The sequence below is a fragment of the Cicer arietinum genome, chromosome 6 (assembly GCF_000331145.2).
Source record: "Cicer arietinum cultivar CDC Frontier isolate Library 1 chromosome 6, Cicar.CDCFrontier_v2.0, whole genome shotgun sequence".
Classification (NCBI taxonomy): domain Eukaryota; kingdom Viridiplantae; phylum Streptophyta; class Magnoliopsida; order Fabales; family Fabaceae; genus Cicer; species Cicer arietinum.
Genome location: NC_021165.2, coordinates 56,900,880 through 56,918,419, shown reverse-complemented (window position 1 = coordinate 56,918,419; position 17,540 = coordinate 56,900,880). Strand labels below are relative to the sequence as shown.

At 31.5% G+C, this 17,540-nt stretch overlaps 2 protein-coding genes across 2 annotated transcripts in view; one reads left to right on the top strand and one right to left on the bottom strand.

Annotated features, from left to right (window-relative positions):
- Positions 1–480, bottom strand: part of LOC101505046 (CASP-like protein 1C1) — a 3,013-nt gene extending 2,533 nt beyond the window's left edge. Inside the window, exon 1 of the mRNA XM_004506558.4 lies at positions 177–480. Coding sequence (XP_004506615.1) covers positions 177–331 — 155 coding nt within the window. The 5' untranslated portion in view covers positions 332–480. The remainder of the gene's footprint in view (positions 1–176) is intronic.
- Positions 481–14,086: 13,606 nt separating this feature from the next.
- On the top strand, positions 14,087–15,412 carry LOC101504721 (riboflavin synthase). The gene has a single exon (XM_027336108.2). It carries the CDS (start codon positions 14,145–14,147, stop codon positions 14,976–14,978), a length of 834 nt encoding a protein of 277 aa, XP_027191909.1. The 5' UTR covers positions 14,087–14,144; the 3' UTR covers positions 14,979–15,412.
- Positions 15,413–17,540: the final 2,128 nt, after the last annotated feature.

Sequence of the window (17,540 nt, the reverse complement as noted above, 5' to 3'; positions counted from 1 at the left end):
AGTAGTTTTGAAATATTGAGATCTTCAGAAATAACAATCACGATTCTTAAAAAATATAGACACGACGTTTCCACTTAAAACTTTTAAATATTAAATGGATAATAATCTTAATCTTTTTTGTTGTTGATGTTTTTGATACTTTAGACTCTTAACAAAAACACATGTAAGTCACTTACTTCAAAGCAGGGGAGTTAGTATATTTTGCTTCAAAGGAAACAGTGAAAAGGCTAACTCTCTCATGGCTAGAAACCATAACAATCACTGCTGACAAGGTGGCCACAAAGGCCAATAACCTTAACAAAATAAGACAAATTCTTTTAGTCTTTGCCATGGATTTCACAAACTAAAAAAATAAAATTATAAAAATGGTGCAAACAATGAATCCATGGTTTCAAGGGAAGGTTAAATATTTAAAAGATTGAAAAAATTTCATGATGATGAGGTAGACAATATAGGTATTGGGACCATGGTTAGATGTTAGGAAAGAAAATAATGAGTTATACACTTAAATTAGGTGAAATTTTGATGTGTCTATGCCACCGTCTAGTAAAGTTTTTTTTTTCTTTCTAATTTTGCTGCTTGGTCAACTCTTTGTGTGGAGTGTATATAAACAATTTCATATTAATGCTCAAAATGGTGGATAAGTGTCTTGTCCTATTTACTTGCATTTACTTCATGGTAGACCTTTATTAAGATACTAGTAAAAAGCAAGTGCAAATTTTCCAACCTATATTACCTAAACACAAGCTACCTCACTAATATAATGTTCTTCTTCTGTCTTTTGCATCTTTTATTTCTATTTCATAGAGATGCAAAGTCCACTTCCAGCGCATAATGAGACATGATTTAAAATGATTGCATTAAATAAATTAAAGGAACAAATCATAGAGGGCACATAGTTATCCTTCCTATTTCCCAAATTTTCATGCCATTACTTCCTAAAATCCTTCCTAAAAGATATATAAATATTACATTAAATAGAGCAACAAGAAGAGGTATATGTATATATAGTAAGGTAGTGCTAGAAAGAAATAAACACAAGAAGTGGTGTTAAAACGTAGTTTAAAATATTTCTCTTTAAAATCTTTTACAATTTTTTTTTTTAAATGATTAAGTGGTGCATATTTAATTTGTACAAAAGAATATTTTTGAAATATTTTGATAAAAAATAAAGTCAGATGCAACAAAAATAATAGAAAACAAAAGCATAAACAACACAACAATTTATCTTGGTGTATTATCGTTGCTGTTTGAATTTCGAAAAATCTTTTGAAAATAATTATGCCACTGAAAATATTACTGGGTTGAGTCGCGGACTAGGTCGCTCTCTTTAAGAAGTTTCGAGGCACTGCCCAAAATTGTGCAAAGCAGACTATCAACCACGAAGTCCCTAGGATAAAACAGTCCAGATACTCTGTATCGGAGTTCTACTGCACTGTAGAAAACCGTTCTAGAATTACACCATCAATATGGCAGTCTTACGACTGACACTCGTAATATGGTACTAAGACCACTCGAAAGAAATAGAAGAAACAGTAAGAAGGGGGAGAAGTGAGAAAAGCCTCAGATACGGAGAGCTTTTGGTGTGATTTTCCAATTGAGGAGAACCCTCTATTTATAGAGGAAATCCGCAATTGGATCTGAGAAAATCATGGATCATCAGAACGTGTGCTCCAAATAGTAGCCCTCAGAAACTTGCGCTCCAAACTCCAAAGTATGTGCTCCAAGCTTAGGGATTTGACTCTGACTTTTGACCGGACAACAAAGGAAACGTGAGACCAAAGATTAGGGTTTTGACCAGGCAAAAACATACGCACGAATTCAGGGAGGATGACTGGGTCAGATATGACTCGGTGGAGGGCAGATACGTAATTAACGTTTCAATTAGAGATAAAACACAAGCAATCAGTTAATTAAAATGATTAATTAATTTTCATGCAAAAATTAATAATACACCACGTAGCCAAACCAAACCAAGCCAAGCCAAGCCGGGCCAGACAGGCGGCGGCGCGCGCGCGTGTTTGGTGGTCAATATTGCTTGCGTTCTCCCTCCTTCACAAAATTGGGGTTCCCCTTGGGGCCCTCCCCAAGTTCATTACCTCCACCTTATATACCCTACTAGCGTGTGGTATCCCTCCAATATGGGACTTCTCAATTTTTTTCAATTCACAACAACACTAGCTCTCATAAATGTCATCATTATTTCCAATAAACTTTCATTAAAGCATCATCATTTCCAACAATCCCCCACTTGAATTTAAAAAGTAGGTTTTTGAATAGCGTCAAACGCTTCTATAAGATTGTGCATAAACAAAGGTGTCTCTTGACTCGAACCTTTGCATAGCAAGTAAGATTCAGATTCAACAAGAGTGACTCGTAGTCTTGAACTCTATCTCTGACATCAAATCCACACACAACCTTTTCATTAGGTGTATTCTCAAAAGCTCGTGCATTTAGGGTCATGCACGTGTATCCCAATATAGTGAACGCTCTAGGAATTCTGCCTTAAAATTCCATAGGAGGCGGCCCCCACTTCCACATTCACATAGGTGAGTCTATCAAGAGTACTCTTGTAGCTAGGTACTCCACTCCACATAGAGTATAAGTCTCATTAAGAGTTTCTATTATCTCATCCTTTTATCGCTTCGGGAATCATGCTTTTCATATAAAATATAGCATGTTCATTTCATATCGCTATGACTTGTTATTACCCATTGAACCTGATTCTTGGGATCTCCAGTCTTTTAGGTCGGGTTACCATCATAAGTGACTCATTGATCTATAGGCAATAGTCCCATCCTTTTGGATGTATTTTGGACTTTCTTTCTAGCTAATCCTTTCGTCAAAGGATCTGCTTAATTTTCATCTGTGCGTATATGATCCACTATAACAGCTCCTTTAGAAAGTAATTCTCTAACTATGTTGTGCTTACGACGTATTTGTCGTTTCTTACCGTTGTAATAACGATTCTCAATTTTTCAATAGTCGCGGTACTATCGCAGTGGATCAACACAGCTGGCAATGGCCTTTTCCACAAAGGGATCTCTGCTAGCAAGTATCTCAACCAGCTTGCTTCTTCACTAGTTGTATCTAGTGCAATCATTTCAGAATCCATAGTGGACTGAGCCAATATCGTCTGTTTCTTAGATTTCCAAGATATAACACTACCGACTATATTAAAAACATAGCCACTGGTTGCTTTGGAGTCATCTGATAATGTGTTCCAATCAGCATCACTGTATCCTTCAAGGACAGCAGGAAATCTTTGATAATGTAATCTGAGACTCATGGTCCTTTTAAGGCATCTCATGACTCTTTCGATAGCGTGACAATGTTCCATACTAGGTCTACTAGTAAACCTACATAACAATCCCACGACATAGGCAATGTCGGGTCTAGTACAATCAATGGCATACCTGAGGTTGCCAATGATGCTCGCATATTCAGTTTGTCTAACACCTTCACCAGAGTTCTTGAAAAGTTTTACACTTGGATCATATGGTGTGCAAGCAGGTTTACAATCAAAGTAATTATATTTCTTTAGGATCTTTTCAACATAGTGAAATTGATCCAAAGAAATTCCCTTTTATGACCTAGTAATCTTGATTCCAAGGATTACACTCGCTTCTCCGAGGTTTTTCATATCAAAGTAGTTTCTCAACAATGATTTCACATTATTTACAGCATGAATGTTTGAACCAAATATGAATAAGTCGTCTACATAGAGACATATGATAATTCAAATGCCATTTTCATATTTGTAATAAATACATTTGTCACTTTCATTCACTTTAAACTCATTCGACATAATCAAGTTATCAAATTTTTCATGTCATTGCTTAGGAGCTTGTTTAAGACCATACAGAGACTTATCTAACTTACAGACCTTGTCTTCTTGTCCATGAATTACAAAACCTTCAGGTTGTTCCATATAAATTTCTTCTTCCAGGTCACCATTTAAAAAGGATGTTTTAACATTCATCTGGCTTTATCACCAGGTTATGAATAGCCTCAAGTGATAAAAGCACCCTAATGGATGTTAGTCTAGTAACTGGTGAGAAAGTGTCGAAGAAATCTATATTTTCTCTTTGTCTAAAACCTTTGGCTACAAGGCGTGCCTTGTATTTATCAACAGATCCATCGGATTTTAGTTTCTTTTTCAAGATCCATTTACAACCTATTGGTTTGCAACCAGGAGACAAGTCTATGAAACGTCAGGTCTTGTTAGATTCTAGAGAATTCATTTCATCGTTTATAGCTTCTTGCCACAGATCTGCATCCAACGATGACAGAGCTTCTTAGTTTAAAATATTTCTCTTTAAAATCTTTACAATTTTTTTTTAAATGATTAAGTGTTGAATATTTAATTAGTACAAAAGAATATTTTTGAAATATTTTAATAAAAAATAAAGTCAGATGCAACAAAGATAATAGAGAACAAAAACATAAACAACACAATAATTTATCTTGGTGTATTATCAATTTAATAGTTATGTTTGATCTTTCACCACTTGAAGGATTTTTTCGCTATTCAATCAATGAATGCAATCCTTGCGAGGTATCTTATAGTTGTGACTCAATCTATATCTCACACCTTCTTAATGACAATACAATCTTGTATTTGCTAAGGAATTTGCCTTCACTTGACAAACAACACAACCACTACTTGATCAGATTACAATGATTCAAAAACCATTTTGAAATACAAAGAATCAAATAAATTCTCGATGAAAGATTTTATAATTTGGCTTAAGTTAGTGAATGTAAACTTCGCACATGAAGGATGTGTTTACGACTTGTTCACTTACTTAAGAAACTCTCAAATCCTTTGGTTGATGGAAGCTTTGTGGAATTACTTTGAAGAGTTGTGAAATTTATTTTTTAACAAAGCTTTGTACAAGATACATATCATTTTTGGTTGTAGTTCTTCAACTTGTACTCTTGGCATGATGTTGAAACTTATATTGGATTGGAAAATAAATATATTGTCTCTTGTATGGTTTGATTTTCAAGAAACTCCGAATTTCTTTATGATGACACAATACACTTTTATATTTGGTTGTACAACGTAAATAACTCAAAATTGAGTTGTTGGCACTCAAAATTGTTCCTCGTATCATAATCAAAGACGATCTTACATTGTACATTGTGAGGGTTGAAACCCTCAATATGTTTTGATAATTTTTTTTAATACTACTATATACTTATATCTAGTGACATATAGTTTGATTAATTGACTAATGTCCACACCTCCAAAACCAAAATTCATACAGTAAAATAGAAAAAATTGCTAATTTACATAATTTTCAAGTTTAATTGTTATATACTTCTATCAAAAAGTTGAATAATCATTATTCATAAATGAATATTGAGTTTTTTTTTTGTTTATGTAATTTATTTAATTCCAAAATATTTCCTTTATGCATTTGATAGAGAGATGTTGGATGGTTAAATATATTTGTTAAATGAGAAATATCAAGAATTGGATGTGATATTGCATAGAGATAAATAGTTAAATGATTGTTTAGTTACTTATATAGTGATTATATAGTGAGAGATGTTTTCTTTTACATTGAAAATGCAAAATCATTCTATGTTTCTAGTATACGAAAAAGTGTAGAGAACATTTATAAATTACAATTATGCTTTAAAAAATAAAATTTTATTAACGCTGCAATTTTGTTGTGTGTATGTATATACACATGTTGACCCCACTACTAAAAGAAAAATTGGGTTTGTCTGGGACTATAACTCTTCTTCTTCAATGTGTTTGATGTTGGTTCTTCTAGAGTTTAACTAATAAACTCTTGACCAGACACTTGCATTATAGATCGAACGATCCACTTTTTGTGTTATCAAATGCACCTAATCATAAGATGTGCTTTAAGCTACCTGACCTAGGGCATACAAAGTATCTTAATTCTTCAAATGATGTTATTAGAGGGTCAACACATCTATTCGATTTTGTCTATGAAGAATTTCATTTATATACTAAACAAATAGTTACGTGATAAATTATTCTTTATACAATTTGTTATCATCATCAAAATTATTTGTGGATCATTATACACGGACCAATTTGATTTCAACACTCTGTCTTTGTGGTTCTTTGGTTGTATCAAATGCATATTTAATTAGAAAAATATTTGATTAGACTCAATTAATTGGGTGCACACACAAATACAAAAATATATATAATTTATTTATTTTAAAAATATATATTCTTAATTTTTTTTTTGTATCTTGTTTAAATGTGTATGTCTAAATTGTGTCTAAATGTTGGTGACTATGCAAAAATTCTTCTTTTAAATATCCCTTGTGGCGTTAAAACACGTTATTAATCCTTCTAGTGCAGTTTTGAGGTCGATTTTAAGTTAAAACCATTTTAAAACGTAGACTTTAAAAAATAAGAGTATTGTGTAATAAATTTCCAAGCAAGAAAACATATATGTGAATTCGAGTGTAGGTGCTAAAAAAAAAAAAATAAGAAATGGAGGTTTGAATTGTGTTTTGCTATTTCTAAAAGATATTTCGATTGTTTTACATAAAAAAATTTCTTTATCTAAGTATTCAACTTACTCTTATAAAACAGTTTTAGTCAGAGTAAATTTTAATCATACAAAACTAAGATGAGAGAAATAGGAAGAGATAAAAGATGCTGATAAACCTATTTTTATAGGATTTTAAGAAGGTATTTACCCTCTATTTTATCTTATTTTATAGTTTTAATTTCAACTTCTTCTTATTTATTCATTTATTTATTATATTTGCAGAATTGATCGTGAGATGACAAAATAATTCAAATTGATCAAATCTACTAAGTTTTTAGTGCAAGAATATCAAATTTAATACTCCAACTTATGAGTTTAAGAAGGAGGTTTGCTGGAATCAAGTTGGTTTTATATTTATAGTTTTGATGCTAACAAAAGTATTTTATGATAATATATTTGACTTCACAGAGTATGAAAGAAGATTTTGAAGTAACAATGTCAATTACAAGGAAGGGGATTTCAATTGTAATTGTCCCTTTTTAAAAATTCATGTTAAAACTAAAAATATTTAACTCAAGATTGATCTTGGTTATAAACGAAGAAAGTTATTGGTTAGTGAAAACATACAATTTTAACTTATCTATATAAAAAAAGATTAGAACATAAAAAGTAAATAGAGATAAGGGAAAATATATCACATAGAGATATATCCTGGTTAAGCCAACATGGGTTACGTCCAATCATCACAATTGTGAGATTTTCCACTAAGTGCTCAAAGCAAGATCGTTCTTCGTTTTCACACAATTTTTACAGATCAATCTTGATATGTTACAAAGTACTACCTTTCTACCTAGAAAAGATTTCCACAGGTTACCTTTTACTCTTTCAGAAATGATTTTTACACATTATCTTTTAAACATAAAAGGATTTTTACAAACTACTCCTATTTCAACAATATAGTCTTGAGTTACAAAGTGATGATATGGAGATTGGTAGAATCTAGGTGTGCTCAACTCGTGTTTGAGAATAGATTTTAGGATTTAGAACTCGGTAAAATTGATTCTAATATTTAAGTTAAGAACATAAATGAAACTTGAAATGATTGAGAAGCTCGAGAGAATTCAAATATAATTGTATGAGTGATGTATTGCTTTGCACTTGAAACTTTGATGTGTTCTTCACCTTGAGGCTTAATTTATAGACTTCAAGAAGGCTAATGACAACTCATTTGGCCGTTGAGAATGGTCCAACTGTCATGTGTCAGTAAGTAGATAAGATCAACCATAAAGAAAGAATGTTCTTGATTAATGCATGAATGTTCTTGTAAACCAAGAATGATCTCAAGTTTTGCTTTGACATGTGCTGACTTTTAATCTTAGCTTGACAATTGTCTGAAGTGATCCATGTTTTGTATCACATGTGCATGTTGTTAGAAAGTACATCAGATGTGTCTTGTCAACCTTGTCATTTTTGTACTTCATGCTTGCTTAACTTAGAGAATGATCTTGCTTTATGAATTATCAAGCATAGTCTTTTGCCTTTGTCTTTTGGAGAGATTTTTATACTGAATTGATCCTTGTATATTTCTGGAGACGTTCTGGAACGGATTGTAAATCCGGGATCTAATCTTTTCCTTAAGACTCTGATCATTCTTGTTATTTTAGAAATGTGGAGAACGTTCTTCGTTTTCTAGAATTCTGTCAAGAATGCTATTCGTTTCTCTAAATTAGCTTGTTTTATTTTAATATGGTATGCTTTGTAATGTTTGGTACCTATCTTTGATTAACACATTTAAACACACATGTTAAATATCAAAACACTTAGAATCATAATTAGAAGTCTTAATTAACCTTTGTTTAATTATCATCAAAATATTAATTTGGGATTTTACCTCAACAATTTCCTCCTTTTTAATGATGACAAACATGTTTATTCAGATTTTAATTTTGATTCTAATAATAATCATATAGAGCTTTTAGTTAAAAATAACTCCCCTTCAATATGTGCTTATCATTTGAACCAACATATAATTTTCATTAATATAACAATAATGTTTTAGTCATACATATGGTTCAAAAACAACAAAAATATAGAAGTACTCATACACAATGACTTCTGATCTACTTAAAATCTAAGAATTACTTATCCCCCTTTGTCATGGAAAAAAGGAATAGGAAAATAAAAGTAGCCAAATTAGAATGACAACGATGGAGAGGATCCCACAGATGATGAAGACAAAGACAGTTGTGGCATTTTTGGAAAATTTGGAGGAGGATTAGGCAAAAGAGGCTCAAGACCTAGCTTTGGAGCAGGCTGGTTAGTCATCTAGTCCATCAAAATAGCATGCTTTTTTTCTTGATGAGTTTTTTCTAGCAATTATGGTCTGAAGAGTAGCAATTTTTTTAGGGATTTCCCTATAAGTCTTGGATGTTTTCTTCTCCATCTTTGTTCTTTTGAATGGGCGTTGATCATCTTCGATGGGACTGAATATAGGGGTATTTTGAGATGGTGTTGCAATGGTGCAGAAAGATGATAAAGTGGTGAATGAAGTGTTTATTTGAGGAAGGGAGCCTATAGGAGCGGAGTGGTGAGGCACTGATGGACCAGCAATGTCTGAATCAGGAAAAACTAGATATTGACTAATTCCAAAAATGCAGGAGCTGGTTTTTTGGGCTGACATGAAGGTTGGTGACATCAGAGAGTTTTGCTGAATTTGAAGCATATGACATATATCACTTTGTAAAATTGGAGTAGTGAGAGTTTGAGAGTTGAGAACTGTATAGGATACATGATCTAAGAGTGGATTCAAATTTTATGGAATAGTAGGAAGAGGAAAATGTTTTTCAACATTTTGTCGAGGGGAAGAACGTTCTTAATGTGATGGTTGTTCAACATTTGTTTGTATTACAGAGGTGCGGGCATATCTTTTTCTTTTAGTGGTAGATGGAGTGAAGGTAACTTTAGGTGATGATGGGATTGATGGAATTTTTTACATGTGAGAAATGTTCTTGGAGGAAAATTTTGATATTTAAATTCGAGATGATTCTGTCATCAAAGGGATATTAAAATATTTAAATATTTTAGAGAAAATCATACCATAAGGACAATGTTTCTCTTGTAACCCTTGTTGATGGCAGCAATAATGAGGTGGATTATCAAGTGGGGCATATTTAACTTCTTGCATTGAAGAAGATGACAAATGACTAAAGCGTCATTATCAAAAACGTATTTGTGACTGTCACAATGGGGTAATATGGAGTGTTGACTGATGCTGTTAAAATTTTTGGAAAGGGTTTTAGATCTGCTGAGGAGAACTTTGTGGACCCAACAATGAACAACCGTTGAAGCACTTCCTCTTTGGTAATGTTTAAAGCTGAATACCAATTTTTTCCAAAAAATGTTGGTCCTTCAAGTCGTAGTTCGAGTATTTCAGCAAGAATACAAGGAGTGAGTATTCACTATTTCAATATAATTGATGACTTAATCCATTATTTCAATTAATAACATACCAGTATTATTTATTGTCTCTTAATGTTTTGAGTATTTTTCTTTAGCCTCTCCAGGCTGTCATCATCAAAACCTTTCTTCAACATTCTAGCAACCTGATGTAATGGTTTTTGAGTGTTGTTGTACCTTTTCAGACACCTCTTAGGGGTGAGAGAGTTGTTGCCACTATCGAGTTGATTTACATTAGTTCTAGTTTGTGTCTGAATTGACACAAAGTTTATTTCTATGATTCTAATTCTCATTAAGAAGATGTTACATATCAAGTCCTATTTCAGTGCAAGTGTGTGAAAAATATTTGACTGATTTACATCAGTACTAATAACTCTCTATTGATAGGATTTTTCATTCATACTTTTCTTTTGATGTATTCTTGTCTTTTTTAGAATTTCTTCTTAACACATTGCCTTTTCTATTCTCTCTCTCACTGACTCAATTGGTTGAGTGAGTGCTTCTTAAATATGGAGAAGAAATGATCGTTAAGAATATTACCGTTGGAGATCTTCAATCACCATTTAAGATATATCAGTCTTTAAGATGTATCCATATATATCTTCATGATTGATTATGCGTATCTATAATTTTAAGAGGGTAGATCTCAGAGAAGTTATAAAGAGGAAGTTACACGAACTTTCAAACAATTTAACACATTCAAAATGTTGACCAGAGAATAAACATATTTGTCTTCTTTAGAGCGTTGACTATCATATCATTGACTTTCCAGAGCATTAACTTTCATCAAATTCAGACTATACAATACATGTCATAGTTATCAAAAGCATACGATCATTTTGCTTGACAGACTTATTAAAGGTAGACGATCATTTTGCTTGACGCGCTTATCAGAGGCAGCCAATCATTTTCATTAACATGCTTATCATAGGTAGAATATTTAGATTGTTTCTTGTATGAACCGATTCACCAGAGGCGCATTTGAGAACGTGTTCGTTAGAGGATCTAGCTTATATCAGAACACATGCTTGTAATGTTTTGACTTAAACTACATATTGCAATACTTTTTATTGCTATATTACGGCTTGCTCTAATAGTATACTAGTTACTTGTTTAATATGTGATAATAATCTATTTAGAAATTCTTAGATTATCATCTCTAGTTTACTTGTAATTTATGCCACCTTACAATAGAGTCATTAATTTAAATTTTTGTCTTCCAACTTAATTTGCACACTAGCAAACATAGTTAATGGATAATCGTTCTTTATTTTTTTTTTATCATTAAAACATCAACTACATGATTGTAGCAAAAATCACTTGTGTACTACACCAACTGGTTGGGCCATTTATGATTTGAGTCTGGTTTATTTTATAAAAATTGAACAAAACTGGAAAAAAAATAGCAACCACAGTTAAGTTGGTGAATGACACATAGGTTACACAAACTCAAGAAAAATGAGAAGTAGAATATTATGCGAGAAGTTTGAGGTGAATTGTCTCAATGTTGTAAAGTAAAAGACCCTCCAATTGATGAAGAAAACACATGAAGCTATGTTCATGAGCAACATTCATCAAATAAAAAATATTTGTCGGACGGCGCAAGTTAAAATAAGACAAGTAGGAACAAATTAGGTTAAACCGAAAAGTTTTCCTAAAAAATAGGTTAAGTTTAAAATGCACGTGTCTCAAACAACACTTGTGCATTTCACGTGCTTATTAAAGAAACACAACATTAAATCTCAGCCACACAATTTACTAATCGATCCTATGCTAATAAAGGCATCATGGACAAAATTATATTTGACATGAGTGAGGGCATATGTGGATATTAAGTAGGACATGACTATTAAAATTGAAATTTTCAAATTAAAAGAATGCGGTTGGTTTTTAGTTCACCCTCAAATTGACCTTGCAAAAATTCTTTAAATTTTTTAGGTTAAAGATTTTTGTTCCTGAGCTGATAAACTTGCGTAGTACTCCAAATTTGTCCGATCAATTAAAGATAATTCCAAAAAATAAGTAATAATATGTGTCAATAAACATTTTGCATTTGTTTATTATTAAGTTTAAAAAATAGTTAGTTTATAATTCTGGTACAGATTTTAGTCTATATGATTCTTATTACATTATATTTGACACACACAAAAAACAAAAAAGAAACAAAAACAAAGAGAAGTACACTCTTACACGCCTTCCTCTATTTTCTTCTTACTGCAAGCAACTCCATCTCCTATTTTAATTTTAATTATTTTTATCGTAACAAAGTTATATCTTCACCATTTTTATACGCAATCAAAAGATCAACAACTTATTTTCTTAATTATCTGAGATTGCTTGGTTATGCTGCAAAACAATAAAAAATTAAAAACTTAATTTTATTTAATGAACACAAAATTCTCCACTTTAGCCTATAAATCGGGACCAAAATCAATCAAAATGGAGGCTTTTTGGGGTGACATCTCATACTAATTCTCCTTTTGGAAAATACATATAAAGAAGGAGAAGAAAACAAATAGAGGAGCATTAAAAAAAATAAAAATAAAAAGTCAATGTATCTTTTTTGTTTCTCTTGTACAATAATTATGTTTGTTGTTTATCTTCACTATACAATCACACTCTATTGCTATAGAAATGTAATGTTCAGATTTGTAAGAATAAAAACAAGATAACATTATGAATTAAAAAAGAGTAAAGACAAGATCAAAAACTCAAACCTTCGACGATGTCGTCATCATCATTGTCGATATGGTAACAACAACCATACTTTTTAACATTGTCGCGCTCACCCTTGATGTCTCCCACTTTGAATCCATGCTCAATTTCTTACTCTCCAACGCCATACTCCCTCCCAGTCTCCTCTTTCTCCCACTAAATCTTACTTTTTTTCAATTTCATTTTTTTTTCTCCTGCGTTTTATTTCTTTTCCTGTTTTCCTCTCAAGAGCCGTTGTTTCCTCTACTTTCATTTGCTCCTTTGATGTAAGTAATTAAGATTATTGTAATTTTATATATTATATTTTCTTTATATTATTATATCTTTTTATTTTTGATTATTTTCCTTTTTATTTTTTTATTATGGTATATTAAAACCATTTTTTGGACTTCAAGCTCATTTAATTTTTTTAAGCTTAATTTATACCTCTTTAGCATTCATTGTTTAAACAAGTTCAATTTTTTATATATTAAATTTAATCAGTTACTAACAAATAATAAATTTTTTATTAAATGTTAATTAGATGTGACATATAAGTTGACGGTTTTAAAGCTCATATTTATAATAAAAATAATAAAAATATTTTTAAATGGATTAACTAGATAATACATCTTTTAATCTTTAATATTTTAGATACCAATTGCACAACTTGATAGCCTTAAAATTCATTTGATTTTTATTAAAAAAATTGTTAAAAAAAACCAACAACAAATTAATATTTTCTATCTAAAAACTAAGTAAAATATTTTCTTTTAAATTTCAAAAACAAACATAAAAATTATGTTTTTTTGTTTTAAAAATTTCTGAAAGATAAAAAAAAAAATCAATTATTTTTAAAATTACTTCTGGTTTTCAATTATTATGAAAAAAATGAAATAAACATAATTTAAACATATTTTTTATTTGCACAAATTTTATAGAAAATGAAAATAAAATAAAAATATTTATTTAAAAAAAAATAAGAAATTTATTTATGACTAAAAAATTTTCAAAACAAAAAAGTATTTTTAAAAGTAATTTAAATTTTCTGAAATCTTTAAAGGAAAATTATTTATGATCGTCCAAATAAATGTTTAAAACAAATAAAAATTATTATTTTTTCTTAAATTTAATAATTTTTTTAAATTATTAAAATGGTATTATTTAATTTAAAATGAAATTTAAATTTAGTATCAATATAATTTTTCAGTTACAATCCAAATTAAAAAGATAAATAATTAAATATCAACTATTTAATATTAATATTTAAATAACTATAATTGAGAAAGAGAAAAATATGATAAACAAAATAGTAGTTTGATAAAATTAAGAGATCCAAATATGATTTTATTTTATTTATAAATGATTCACGTGTCGCTTCGTGAACAACACGATGAGTTTGCCTGTCCCACTAGACAGTTTTCATTCTCAAAAATTCTAAAATAACGTCGCAGGTTGACATTTGACACTTAATTCACACTCTAAAATCCAACTCAACAAAAGATGGCTTCTTCTTCTTCTTCCTTTCTTACCTTTCAAACCAAAACCCTAATACCAATAACTTCAACCTACACTTTCCACAATTCCCAAACCACAAATCTCCGATTCAACCTCATTACAAAATCTTCCCCACTCCGTCTCTTCACTCTCCCATCATCATCATCCACATACAAATCCACTCACCGCCGCTTCAAACCTGTCAACCTCTTCACCGGCCTTGTCGAAGAAATCGGCACCGTCAAACAACTCGGCGTATCATCAAACGGTGGTTTCGACTTAAAAGTCAATGCAAAAACAGTTCTCGACGGCGTCAATCTCGGAGACAGCATCGCCGTCAACGGCACATGTCTAACGGTAACGGAATTTGACTTAAAAGCTTCAGATTTCACCGTTGGATTGGCGCCGGAGACGTTGAGGAAGACTTCGTTGATTGAATTACAGCCTGGTTCATTGGTGAACCTTGAAAGGGCGGTTACACCTGTTAGTAGAATGGGCGGACATTTTGTTCAAGGTCACGTGGATGGCACGGGGGTGATTGTGAATATGGATTTTGAAGGTGATTCTTTGTGGGTTAAGGTTAGGGTTGATAAGGATTTGTTGAAGTATGTTGTTAGTAAAGGGTTTATTGCTGTGGATGGGACTAGTTTGACTGTTGTTGATGTTTTTGATGATGAATGTTGTTTTAATTTCATGTTGGTTGCTTATACTCAACAGAAGATTGTTATTCCTACTAAGAAGGTTGGTCAAAAAGTTAATCTTGAAGTTGATATTCTTGGTAAGTATGTTGAGAGGCTTCTTAGTAGTGGTTTTGTTCAGTCTATTGCATCAAAGTCTTGATTCAATTCCACAGGGTTTTAAATAAAGGTATGCGACTACGATCTATGATATATGGTTATTTGATGTTGTGGACCCGTAATTGAGGCCTCATTGGCAATATTTAACTGTGATTCTTTGATACTGCGACTGCTATTTAGAACCTTGATCTACTGAGTATGTATTGTTTTCCCTTTTTTAAATTAGCAAAATAAAAACGAAATAAGGGTTGTTTTGTATTTGTGATAGTTTGGTTAAAGTGAAGCTGATCTCAGTGAGTAGAGTGGTTAATTGTTTGTTATATTAGAGATAGTGGTAATGAGTCAATTTGCATTTGATAACTTTGTAGTCAAGCTTTAAAAGAATGAGCTTATGCTGATTGAGCTATAATTGGAGGTTTGGAGGTTCTCAATGTATTGTTATTTATGTATTAGTACTGATACTGAGTCTGGTTTTCATCTTTCTGATTCAATCTATCTATTTTCATTTTATTTACTAATTAATAAAAGAATAGCTGAATTCACATTTGTGTATCACCTCCTTATAATTTAGTTTCACATCTACTAGGTTTTTTTAATTTATTTTTAAGATTAGAAGTGGCACAACATGAATAAGATTAGAAGCTGCTTCTTGTTCTTTGGAAGATTATATATAGTAATGTGTGATTGTTGAGATTACTTTCATGTTGAAGAGACTTATTGCTTGATTACCCTGGTATAATTGTGTTTGCTTTTATTATCTTCCTTGTATATATGATATCATTAGACACTTGTTGGTGGATTTTTTTATGCAATTGGGGATATTCAAATATCAGTTCATGATTAAGAAATAGATGTAAGCAAGTTATTTGCAGGGCAGCTTCAGCTTCTTTAGTAATTTGTGTTCTTGTATGATTCTCTTCGTAATAGCATTTGCTTTTTACTTGCATTAAGTTGGATGCTGAGTAAATTTTTGGGTAATTGCATGATTGCGATGGAAACTTTAGAGTCTCTTGAAAGCTACTGTGTTTCTGTTTCATCATGTTGTAGAATAAATTTTGTAGAACAATGCATCCTGTGTTTCTGATTAGTGAAGATTGAATATCATGGAGTGATTTACAAAGTTACATTAGCTGTTGGCAGCTTTAAATGTTGGATCTCATGTATACAGCAATTAATAAGCATCTTCAATTGATTATTGGTGTTTCAAATATTGATTCTGCTTAGTTTTGTGGTCATGATCATTCATAAGGTGCTCTTGTATTTGAATTCTAAACGTACTTATTTTTTCCATTGAAGCTGGTTTTTCCTATTTCATCATGTTTACATGCCCCATAACCATACTCTTTGCATCATTTTATGATGCATCTATGAAACAAGAACTTGTAGTTACATTATGAATGGGTGATAATGAGTACTTGAATATAAAGTTATGATAGGAAGAAAATTATAAATACCAAAATGGTTTTCAAATTTCAATTATTTGACTGGGGGGGTGAGAATGTGATTGAACTTGAGAATGAATACTTGTTAATTATTCACATATGTAATAAGGTGATTGGTCTAGTGGTTAGTTGGCTTTTTGAAATTTTGAGGAATCTTTTTTTTAGGATCTAATTGGCTCATGTACAAACAATTTGGTACTGAATTTGAGTCCCTATTTAGCAGGGAGCATTGTATTATGAGATCAACTTAGACAAATATCTGGTGGCTATTAGGAACCGTACACAAATGTATGAAGAAGCTATCTTATTTAACTAGCCATAAGGTCTTGAAACCACAATTATTGTGGAAATATGTGAGTGAAAGAGGTTAGTAGCAACACTTGAGGCGGGGGTGGACAGCAGTCAGGCCCAAAAGCACCAACCCGTGGGTGTTAGAAGGAGGTCCGATTTCGTCGGAGGCCTCAGCTTGGATGGATCATGGGCTTCTTGGTTGGAAGGGTTCTTGGGCCGTTCTGGATTTTCTGGCCCAATTGACAAGGCTTTTTTTGATAAGCTTTGAATGTAAATTCAATTGGTAAACTTTTCTTAGAGTTACTTTTATTCCCTTTATAGGACTTGTCTAACTAGACTTTGATGCTACAAACAATAGTTATAAAAACTAAAGCAGTCACGTTGTGATCTAAAAAATCATGACAATTAAACAGAAACATTCAAAGCCCCATCCCCAACTCAACAAAAATTATATCCATGCAACTATGTCGTACAAATGATAGTGCTGTAATAATGACACTACAAAATACCAACACTAGAGCTAGCTAGTTACTAGCCGGAATATGAAATTTCCAACCCAACCCACAATCACATAATGTTAAATTCAGACCTACATTAAGCATTCAAAGTTAAATGGCTAAATGTCATTCAAAATGAAAAGAAAAAGAAAAAAAAAACTACTAAAAGCATACATTTCAATTTCAAATTACAAATAAAAAGGTTAAGCATTCTTCAAATTTGATTCACTTCAACAATCAACCTGCACACAGGAACATGTTTAAAATTAGAAATTGCAGAGACTCATATATGTTCATAGAATTTGCAGAGAGACTTATACTCAAATTAGAAATTGCATATAGTCATATTTTCAACAATCAACCAAGATAGATGTA